This window comes from Eleutherodactylus coqui, chromosome 12 (assembly GCF_035609145.1).
Source record: "Eleutherodactylus coqui strain aEleCoq1 chromosome 12, aEleCoq1.hap1, whole genome shotgun sequence".
Taxonomy (NCBI): domain Eukaryota; kingdom Metazoa; phylum Chordata; class Amphibia; order Anura; family Eleutherodactylidae; genus Eleutherodactylus; species Eleutherodactylus coqui.
This window is the reverse complement of record NC_089848.1, coordinates 17,471,047-17,483,336: the sequence shown is the minus strand read 5'-3', so window position 1 is coordinate 17,483,336 and position 12,290 is coordinate 17,471,047. Positions and strand designations below refer to the sequence as shown.

Sequence of the window (12,290 nt, the reverse complement as noted above, 5' to 3'; positions counted from 1 at the left end):
GGGTTCAAATCTCACAAAGTACAACATTTGCATGGACTTTCAAAAGTCCATACAGATGTTGTCTTTGGCCAAATTTGAACCAAAACTCCAGCGCTACATACAACAGTGCTTATGACTGAAGTACCATGCTTGTTCTTCCTTTGTCCTTCTTTGGAGGTGGAGAAGAAACAAAAAAAGAACATACAAACTTCACACAGATGTTACCCTTGGTCAGATTTGGACTTACAACCCCAGCGTTGTATGGCAACAGTGCTAACCACTGAGCCACCAATCTTCTTTTCCTTCATCCTCCTCCTGCTTCTTCCTTCCCCTTTTTTTCTCCTTCACTTTCTCCTTCTCTCACTCCTTGTCTGGAGGAAGAGGGGGAAGAAGGAGCAAGAAGAGAGGAGAAGCATGGTGACTCAAATGTAAACACTGTTGCCTTGCAGCGTTGGGTCGTATGTTCAAATCTGATTACAAGGATAACATCTGCATGGAGGTTTTCAAAGTCCATGCATATGTTGTCCTTGGTGAGATTTGAACTTTGAAACCCAGTGCTGTGAGACAACCATGCTAATCACTGAGCCACATTCATGGAAGAGGTTCTAAGGGTAGCACGAAAACCTGCCGTGGTGCTCATGGAACAAAATTGGAAACCAAAAATGATTGCTTTCCCGTTTAATTCATTTCCCATTGACTACAAAGTATCAGTTTATATTCAGTTTTTGTAACTGGAAAGAAAAGCACAATATTTTGTGTTTTTTTTCCAGTCTAAAAAACAGAATGGAGATGGAAAAATACAGAAACGGATTGAAACTAAAGGTGAAAATAAGCCCCACTTTGTGTGAAACAACCCTTAAAACCAAAGAAGATACTATGTTATTAGTTGACCAAAAGAATGCATTTGGTATTGGTAGAATTCAATGGCATTACTATATTCTGTTTTTATGTTTTACAATCTGTTGTTTCTGCAACCCGAACAAAATAACTTCATTGTAGAAAATCGTAGTCTCCATTTTATTTATTTTTTTTTTTACACAAAATTTCTACCATCACTTTTGATTGTGTATGCAGTTACAATGTCTAGAGATGGCGCAGGTTCAGTGTGCTAGTAGACGAATGTTGGGTGCCAACGCTCACACTTTACCACAATTGCCCACAGTACCTGAACTTGTTTCAACTCGCAGGTCCAGGTGCACTTATCGCTGTAAATCCGGAAATTTAGCGTCAGCAGCTAACGACCGGTGCGCCGTAAAACTAATCACATGGGAAAGCGAGAAGGAAAATCTAGTAACCCTAATGGAAACAATCCTCAGTAAACCAGTATGTTAGTACATGCAAATGCCTACAAGAAAATCTTTATATTCTTCTGTTTGTTTTACTTTCAGCCATTGAAACCTGCAATGATTTTCATCCGATGTTCTTCACACATGATCGATCTTTTGAGGAATTCTTTTGTATTTGCATCCAGCTGTTGAACAAGACTTGGAAAGAAATGAGGGCGACTTCTGAGGACTTCAACAAGGTAAGAAAACAGGATTGATTCCTTTTTGGATCAAGAAAAATCGAATCCCTTTCATTATATCTACTCCCAGAAGTAGACAGAACATTAGCGCTCTGCCTTTTGTAGTATTTGTTTTTATATATAAACGACCTGACATTTACATATGGATAGCAGCATTGTGCTCAGCTAAAGATTTATTGTAGCTAATTTTACTTTATTTTATTCTGGAAATGTTTAAAAATATATTAAAACCTTAAGAGGACATTTACTAGACTGAATAGAGCAAAAATCTGCCTGTTTGTAAAAAAAAAAAAAAAGGCATTCACATACCTTGCACCACATTTATTGTGTTAAGACACTTTCTGTCCCTCACCTTACAAGAGGAGTTGAAGCTTGGCAGGGAAATTGCGTGTTTTGTGGTGAAGGGGCATGGTCTAAATACAACAGCATGCTCCAAAATTTGGTCGGCAATCGGTCGGTGTTATAACACTAGATAAGTGTCTAAAGATGCATCATATTTTATCATCCAGCATGAGCCATTGTAATAAATTTGGTGCATTTTTAGTCAGTCTAGTCTAAGCTTAAAGGGGTTGTCCCGCGGCAAAACATATTTTTTTTTTTTACACAGACCCCCAGTTAGTCCACAGTAATGCCCCATCCATGTGTTATTTAAAAAAAAAATCCTCTTACCTGGATCCCCGTTCTGCAGCTTTGAAGATTCTTCTTTCAAAGATGGTGCCGCTGGTCTTCTCCCACGGTGCACCGCGGGTCTTCTCCCATGGTGCACCGTGGGTTGTTCTTCTCCAGTCTGCGTTCCACTGCTGATTACAGCCACCTCATTGGCTGATCGGCACCACATGACGGAGGCGGAGCTACGCGATGACGCGAGAAGAGGGAGGAGCCAGGATGCAGCTCGTGAGCCCCGGACCATCAAGAAGAGGATTCCTCTGTGAGCAGGCGCGACTGTTCGTGCGACCAGAGAAGACGTTTGATCGTCGCCATGGAGACGGGGACGCCAGCACCGGAGGGGGTAGATGTATAACTTCTGTATGGCCAATATTTAATGCACGATGTATATTACAAAGTGCATTAATATGGCCATACAGAAGTGCTTAACCCCACTTGCTTTCGTGGGACAACCCCTTGTAAGTATTAGACAAGATTTGTAAATCTGCCCCATATTATGGATCTCTGTTATTTCTATATTATTTGTCTATTGCAGTGTATTATACAGTGCCTATTAGTTTTATGCTGACAGTCAGACTATTAGACCCTGAATTAAGCAAGATCTAATAGGTTTGTGTAGGTGGAAGATTTGGAGGCCATTGTCAGTCTTAGAAACCCATCAGCACCCAATGTTCTTATCCCAGAGGAGCAAATGGGTTGACTAAAGGGGCCCACTTCCTCTTTCAACAGCTTAGATGCCGCAATTGCTATTTGGTGCAGCATCTAAGGAGTTAAACTGTTGTAAACAAGAGTCGACTATGTGTATCATCTGTGCTCCTATCACCAACCTCACAAGTTTAGTGACCGTTCCCCTTGAGATAAAAATAGAGCTCAATGCAACCATCACTCAGAGTGGGTATATGAGGCATGCAGTGTGAAGGGGTTGAAGTTAGTTAACCTGTTGGCAACATTTTTGTTTTTCAAAGACTGACAAGAGTTTTGAGTCTAGTACCTTTCATACTTGAAAAGTCTTCAGCCTGTAGTAAAATATTATTGGCTATTACCAAGGTGCTTTAACAGCCAAAATATTCATTACGACTGGAGCTTTTCACTTCTTTTGATCAGATGGAAAATGGGCAGAAAGCGGAGCTGCTGAGTTTCTATTCACGTTCATAAATCTCTAGGTGGTGTGTAACGAGAATTTGCATCTCTCCATAAATCACTCAAACAGCAATGAAATGTAAAATACACTTAATATGAGATGAAAGGTGCTACAAAATGATTACCAGCTCCATCCTGCTGCACAGATATCCCCTTGAGGTACCCCTACAATATGAAAGCTAAATTGTAAGCCAATTGTTCGGGAAAAACTCCCGTTAGTATGTCATCCGGCGTCCAAATTGAAATGAGTACTCATCATTGTTTAAGTAATACCGATCGGCAGGAAGAGAGACAATATGCACAGCTGCATTGAGTGTACAATTCATCTACTTCGATTTTATTGGTGTTACAAGAGGTCTTTTATAGACCTATCATATAATTAAAGTGACGTTGATTCTGAGCCAAACATAACATATTTAGTTTACATCATTCAATAATGCCACATGTTCAATCAAAGTCCATCATGATACCTAACATTTTCCATTCTTCAGCGATTCTGTTATTTAATACATGTTTTACTTTTTATGGCTTTATTTTAAGGTAAATTTATTGGTTATATCAGCTGTAAACTGGTACGAGTTTGCTTCTTATCAATTTATATCTGGACTTTCAACCATCGCCTGACTAGTCACCAGTTATGGTTCATTGCTGGTTAAGTCAAGCTGACATTCTACCAAGGCCTAAAGCTTATACAAGAAATGATTTCTCTGAAACAGTAGAATCTAAAATAATATCACAAAAGCTGGGGTCCTGGGTAATTTCCCCCACACCAATGAAACTCACTTATTTTCCTCAACAAAGCTGTTACTTTTTTCTTACAATAACTTTGTTTTGCACCCGCAGAATACAAAGAACTGATCTTTATAATTATTAATATTTATTTTCCTCATCTGTATGACCTTGAAATAGGAAAATAACAGAACCCACAGATTTTAATCAGTAATATCGATACAGTATAATGTTCGCCATGGGCAACCTAAACCTATGTAGGAATTAGAGATTTAGTTTGAGTATGCAAATCTGTAGCCTCTCCAGCTAGATAGACATGTGACTGCGGCAGCCAATCACTATAGAAGGTCAGTGCTGTGGACAGTCCAGGTCAGCAGCCACCAGGAAGGAAAGTTGATGGAAAGCAATTTTTCATACTTTGGAATTCCCCTTAAAAGAGATTATGCCAGTATATATTAAAAAAAAACATTTAACTAAAGATGAGCGAGCATACTCACTAAGGACAAATACTCCAGCGTGTATTGTCCTTTTCGAGTACCTGCCTTCGAATACGTGAGAAAAGATTCGGGTGCTGGAGGGGGTAAGTGGTGTGTTGCAGGAGTGAGCGCGGGGGGGGGGGGGGGGAGAGATCCCGCCCCTCCTCCCCTCCGCCGGCACCCGAATCTTTTCTCACGAGCGGGCAGGTACTCGAAAAGGACAATACTCGCTCAAGTATTTGTCCTTAGCGAGTATGCTCGTGCATCTCTACATTTAACCTTTTAACACTCCATGACATATAGTTACATCATGGAGGTTCGGGGGTTGATCGTGTTCCATACAATGCAGGCGTCAGCTGTCTTTGACAGCCAACACTTGCCTGCAATAGCCATGCTCACACAGATTACGCTTGTCAACCCTGACAGAGGCATTTAAATGCCCTGATTAAAGTTCGGGGTCCCGAACAGTCCTTCCCATGATGAGACCGTGGGGTGCCGTTCGGTTGCTATGGCAGCCAGTGGCTTCTAAAGGCTTAGAGGGCTGCAATTGCAGATTGCCTATGAGGCCATGCCTATTGTCTCCAGAAAGACTGCCTTCCAGATCACAGTATATTGTACTACTATGGTATTACTTTATACTGCAGGAGCGATCAAACAATCACAAGTTCAAGACCCCTATGGAGATGAAGAAAAATTGTAAAAAAAATAAGAGTTAAAAAAAAAAGTTTCCCATTTTTATAATAAAAAAAATCAAAATAAAAAAACAAACATATTTGGTATCATTGCAGCCATAATGATCCATCGGAGTAACTCATTATTGATCCCACATAATGAGAATTGTCAGGAAAAAAAATAAAGTCACCCTTCTCCAAGAAAAAAGTAAACTGAAAATATTGGGACCAGACTCTGGCCCGGGGAAGACCCTCTCCCCAACTCCTTCAGCGGGTGGATTCCCGAGGCCGAAACAACATCTTTGATCAGTGGAGGGAGGGCAACCATCCCCAACAGGAAGGAAGGACCCCCTAACAGTGGGGAGAAATCTGGGTTTCCGACCAGAGGGGTAAGGGGACCCGGTCAAGAGACCAGCCTTAGGTGGGTGGCAAAGCCATTCCAAACTTCCAAGAGATGTCGCAGGAAGGGGGTTGTCATAGGCAACTTTCGAGACACTGAGGTTGAAAGCCAGAATGAGCCATGAAGGTGGGCAGGGGCGCTCTCATACTCTTACTCCACCCAAAGTTTAGTGAGTCTGTTATGAAGGATGTCTAAAACGCAGTTGCATATGGCGGCCTTGTGATATAAGGAGCAGCTGGGTAAGCCCACCCCCAAACCCCCTTCTGGCATATAAGGGTCTTAAATCTCACCCTGGGCCTGGAATTTCTCCACACAAAGTCAAAGAGAATCCATTTTTAGGGCGTTAATTCTCCCAAACCATGAGATGGTGAGAGGGCACCACGTCTTGAGATCCCTCCCAAAGCTGGCAAGCATCAGTTTGAAGTTCATGTCATATAAAATGTTAGGATCACTGGTAAGATTAACCCACAAGTACTTAATATAGTCGTCCCTCCCCTCTGGCGAGAAAGATGCTCCAAGAAAGGAGGCCTCGTCTAGCGGAATTGTTATGTTGAGGATTTCTGATTTATGGACATCAACTTTAAAATTACTAATTCTTCCGAAGCTCCCAAACTCCGTTAATGCGGTAGGGCAATATTCGGGTTTGAAATGTAAGTAAGCAGGTCATCCCCGAACAGGGCAAGTTTCTGTTCGGACGTTTCTATCCTGAACCCCTGAATATCAGAATTGTTTCTAAGGGCCTTGGCCAGGGACTCCATCACCAGGATATAGAGGAAGGGAGAAAGTGGCAGCCCTGTCTCATTTCATTACTTCAGTCTTTAAAGGAATACATGGCAATACTTCATTATTGTTGTGTGCTCTAAAGGCTACCATAGATGGCAGAATTGAAGGCAATTGTTAGCAATCCATAAGTACTCAGTGATCGCATTGCTAATGGGTGACAAGGGGAGCCCCCTCCCTGAGTCACCCTCTTAGATGATGCGGTAAGTATTGACTTTGACATCTAAGTGGTTAAACAGATGAGATTGGTGTTTACTCTGATCCTGGTTGTTGAAGATGGATCCCAGTAGTGATTACACACTCGACCCGGGATCCTGGTACAGTGCCAGAAAAAGGCATATGCATTGGAAGAAATTAGTGACCACAATGAAAGGGTGTATTAGTGGTCACTAATGGGTTAGTATATAAATTAGGCTCTCTGGACACGGCTTCTAAGCCCTGCATTTGGGAAAGCTCCCAGTATAATACTATATATTAAATGTTATCCATAGGGCTCCATCCATGATTATTAGGTGCTTTTTCGACCTGCATAAGCATTGTTTTTTATTCTCTCAATGCATATAAGAATTAAACTATGGCCAAATAATTGCTCGAAAGAGTGTATGCAAAAGATAACTGTTACGCGCAAACAAGGCCGGTGACGGGCAATATAAGTAATTAGTAGTTTTGTTTCAGCTCACTAATTGATCAAACGCAGTCTGGTGTAAAGTCGCAGTTGTTCATATCTGAATGACTTGTAAACAAATTTGCATCGGGATCCCCTCTATGAACGATGTCTCTGAAATAACGAATTAGAAGTCATTATTCTGTGTAAAAGCAAACGAAGAACTATCATTAATATGCTTCTACGACTTTTCTGAGTGAACGATGGCTGCTTTGTGTAAACTACCAAAATGTACAATAGTACAACATATAACGTATAATACCATATTCACCCGAAAATAAAACCCCACCCCAAAAGAGGCACAGGGTCTTCTTTTTGGTGGATGTCTCATTATACTTACCCACCTGGCAGGGAGCTCCAGCAGGCTTCCTGTAGTCCTCGGCCGCCCTCCGAAGATATCTTCCTGATTATGACATTGTGTTGGGTCATAGAGCACTGCATTGATTGGCTGAGCAGCACTCAAGAACCAATCAGAGCCATCGCTTCCTGGAGGCGGGGTTTATGAATCCTGTAACCAGGAAGTGATCTTCTGTGGGCGGTCAGGGGCTGCAGGAAGCCAGATGGAGCTCCAGAGGGCAGTAGGAGGGACGTGGACTGAGACTGTTTGGTAATGTATTGCCTTTTTTTTTAATGTAATGCAGCTGGGACTTTTATTTTCGGCTTAGGGCTTATATTTCAAGCCTCCCCGAAAATCCTGAAAAATCAGGGTAGGGTTTATGTTTGGGGAAACTGGGTACTACCAGATAATACTGCACAGAATCTTCTGTTACCTTGGAGATTCCTAGTCTGCATAGGAGCTATAGAAACAAAAAAATGGGAATTGTTTAATGATGTGTTATTGCAGAGTTCCTTCATCTTCATTTTAGGTTTACTGGGTGAGTAAAAATACAGAAAAAAGGGTTGAGAAGGTCGTCTTGCCCGCTTATCAACAGCAGGAGTCTGGTGGTGATTGATAGCCAAGCTTCAGCTGTAATAACTTGAATTGGAGAGAATTCCCATCCCAAAGATTGCAAAATTGATATTTTTTTCTCTAATCCTCCCAATAAATAAACGTTTTCCAACATATTACATGTACCCCAAAATAATGTAATTTCAAAAATACGACTTGCAAAGGACAAGCCCTCATATCCCTACAGCAATAGAAAAATAAGAAAAAATCTATGGCTCTCGGGATGTTGTGATACAAAAATGAAACAATTCCTGCAGCTGCAACACCCCAGAGGAGGGGTGACCCTAAGCACCTGGCTAATGTGAAGAGCTGGGAGGGATAAGTGCTGATGCGTCTTGGTACACTTACCAGGCTATGGTCCCTGAGGGATGACACGTAGCCAAGGCCAGATCAGGATCGCAGGCCAGCTTCAAAACCCCTATGATAGAGAATGCCAATAAACGGGATGAGGGGAGTATTAGTATAAGTCACTCGCCGTTCCCACACAGCGGTATTTTATGCAGCGGAGAAATAAAGACAGAGACTTGTGTATAGTACCTCGGGTCCCTAGAAACGGTTAGGGCCCGGTATAACTTTTACTGAAGAAATAAACTTGATAACAGTTAATGCAGGTACAATTCACTTTAAACGGTAACAGGCTATAGCTCAGAGGTAGTTGGGATACACAGGATGAATACGGTCCTACAGCCCAAGTTATCTGTATGTCACTGGGTCCTGGATTGGGAGCACTCCAGGGGAGGAAGGGGGGTAGGGGTCACTTCGCAGACACTCTGGCAGACAATTACAAAAGGAGGCTTAGCCAATAAACACCCCACATGGTAGACGTGTGGTTGTCACAATAAAGTACCTCTGTGAGGGGATCCTAACGATAGATGGCCGCACAGGAAAAGCCTGTAGTGTGAATGGGTACCCGTTTGGAACTTTGGTAGGGCTCTCTCTCTATTGGGACTCACTTCTCTCACATCCACACTCCAAACGCTACAGGCTGTCGCTCCTTTTCCTCCATCTTCACCTACATGGAAGATGAAGGTGCTTCCATGCAGCTCTGTGTTAGCACTCTCAGGTAGACAAAATGGATCTCGTTTCGCGCTCTCAATCTTTCCCATTTATAGCTTCGCTTGTACCACATGACAACACAGACTGTGATACATTTACAGGCATGCAATAATTTCATTACTGTTAACCCCTCAAGTGCCGCAGCTGTGCAACACGCACACTGGAAATGACAGGACAAACTTTGCACAGTGCATCTACATGGGACAAAACATGAAGGACATTTATAAAGGGGACCAGGATGGTGTTCTAGGCCACTACACCGCCGTTGATGCCAAGATAGACCTGATGCTCATGGGGATTCTTATTGATAGAATACATCTTTCATTATAATAAAGTTAATGTGCCATAAAGTGATTGCTGGTCACCAGCAGATGATGAGTATTATGTATTTGATCCACTCCTGCCTTTGCTTTAAAGATTATTGATACCTTTAAACACTTTTTTTATTGGATGTAATTTGACAAATACAAGAAATTTACCTTTTTTTTTTTTTGTTTAAATTAAAAACAATGTTCCTCCTTATGGCGCCTGACAGTTAGGCCTCATGTCGACAGGTGAATTTTTGCTGTGGAATCTGGATGAGCCGTCCACCTCTGGATTCTGCAGCAATAACCCTCCATAGCATTCTATAGAAAGATGATTCTGCATGCACGCGAGCAGAAACCAATTGCGGTTTCTGCTCGCGGATGAAAAATCGGAGCATACTCCATTTTACTGCGGTTGATGCACAGACAGTTTCCGTTGAAGTCATAGGAGGCCGACTGACTCACAGCCTATGCGCAATTGATGTTGCAGATGGGCCACGGAAGAAAGAAGGAGATTTAAAAAAAATATATATATATTCTTCGCATGTCCGATAGTGAACTTTGTGAACTATCCACAGTACAGAAGAAAAAAGACACGGCAGGGTCGCCGGCAGCGGGCACGGGCGTATTTCGTACGGAATTCCCCATGTGGAATTTGAGCATGCTGTGGACATGAGGCCTTAACTGTCTGTTGTGAAAGGCCGTGGTAGCTGATTTGTCCTGACAGTTGCCCAGTGTAGAATGGCTGAAAAGAGCACCAACATTCCTGAGGTTTTGCAAGGAGGACCAAATCATATGTGTCTAAATGACTTTTTTAAACTTCTGAATACCATACAGAATTTTACTTTCTACAGCATAAAGTTCTGTGCGGTTAGGGAACGTGACAGGGAGCCGGGGGAGGTATTTCTTATACTCACCCAGTCCCACGAACCAGCGCTGTCATCCGCTGAAGATCATGACATGCGGGAAAATCTGAGACTCTTCAGATGTGTCGCACCCCCCCTGGACCTGTTCTAAGTAATAAACCTGTGTATGTAGGTATGTATATATATATATGTGTGTGTGTGTGTGTGTGTGTGTGTGTGTGTGTGTGTGTGTGTGTGTACGTATAGATGTGTATGGATGTGTGTATGTATATATATATCTATATATTACATAAACTAGCTGATATACCCGGCTTCGCCCAAGTTAATTTGGTACTGGTGTTTATCTGGTGTTCACACGGAAAATCTTATGAAGTCGTGGTGACTTTAGAGATACCGAGGAAAAAAATATGTTCATTTTGCATGGTTCTTTGCGTTACCCAGGAAACACCACGTGGAGGTAACCATGCAACAATTCCTTTATATAAAATGACATCAGGAAGTGAGAGAATTAGATTACGTACATAAAATTTGGACGCTAATTCTTTGGCGCTTAGAATTGAATAATCGAGTTGGGACCTATTAGCTTTTCCTATTTATGACACAATCAATGCCCATGCCAAATTTTAAATTTCTTTGACATCGGGAAGTGAGAGAATTAGATTGCGTACGTAAAATTTGGATGCTAAATTGTTTGTGCTTAAAACTGAATAATCGAGTTGGGACCCATTAGCTTTTCCTATTGATGACATAATAATCAATGCTCGTACCAAATTTCAAGTGAGAGAATTAGATTACGTACATAAAATTTGGACGCTAATTCTTTTGCCCTTAGAATTGAATAATCGAGTTGGGACCCATTAACTTTTCCTACTTATGACATAATCAATGCCCTTGCCAAATTTCAAGTTTCTATGACATCGGGAAGTGAGAAAATTAGATTACGTACGTAAAATTTGGACTCTAATTTTTTTTGCGCTAGAATTGAATAATCGAGTGGGGTTCCATTAGTTTTTCCTATTTATGACATAATCAATGTTCATGCCAAATTTCAAGTTTCTATGGCATTGGGAAGTGAGAGAATTAGATTACGTACGTAAAATTTGGACGCTAATTCTTTTGCACTAGAATTGAATAATCGAGTTGGGACTCCTTTACTTTATTAGTGGTGGGTCAGTCAGTCAGTCAGTGAGGGCTTTCGTATATATATATATATATATATATATATATATATTTATTTATATTTATTTATATATTTATTTATATATATATATATATATATATATATATATATATATTTATTTATATATTTATTTATATATATATATATATATATTTATTTATATATATATATATATATACACACATATATATTTATTTATATATTTATTTATATATATATATATATATATTTATTTATATATATATATATATATACACACACACACACACAACACACACAGGTGTATTACTTAGTACAGGTAAGTTTTTATTTATATAATATTTATATACCGTATATACCGGCGTATAAGGCGACGGGGCGTATAAGACGACCCCCCAACTGTCACCTTATACGCCGGTATTCAGTGGAGAAAAAAAAAAAAAAATTATTACTCACCTCCCACGGCGTTCTGTCGCGCTCCGGCAGGATGTCGCTCGCTCCGGCAGGCTGTCGCTCGCTCCTCGTCCCCGCCGCAGCATGGCTTTCTGAATGTGGGGCTTGAAATCCCCGCTTCCAGAAAGCTAATACACACGCCGGCAGCCATGACATCATTGAATGGCTGTGATTGGCTAAAGCACACGTGGCTTCAGCCAATCACACTATTCAATGACATCATTGAATGGGTGTGATTGCTAACACGTGCGCCTTCAGCCAATCACAGCCATTCAATGATGTCATTGAATAGTGTGATTGGCTGAAGCCACGTGTGCTTTAGCCAATCACAGCCATTCAATGCTGTCATGGCTGCCGGCGTGTGTATTAGCTTTCTGGAAGCGGGGATTTCAAGCCCCACATTCAGAAAGCTATGCTGCGGCGGGGACGAGGAGCGAGCGACAGCCTGCCGGAGCGAGCGACATCCTGCCGG

At 41.4% G+C, this 12,290-nt stretch overlaps 1 protein-coding gene across 2 annotated transcripts in view; it reads left to right on the top strand.

Moving 5' to 3' along the window:
• Positions 1-12,290, top strand: part of ELMO1 (engulfment and cell motility 1) — a 463,885-nt gene that overhangs the window by 292,063 nt on the left and 159,532 nt on the right. For both annotated transcript variants that reach the window (XM_066585169.1, XM_066585170.1), the window contains one exon: positions 1,368-1,504. In XM_066585169.1, coding sequence (XP_066441266.1) covers positions 1,368-1,504 — 137 coding nt within the window. The remainder of the gene's footprint in view (positions 1-1,367; positions 1,505-12,290) is intronic.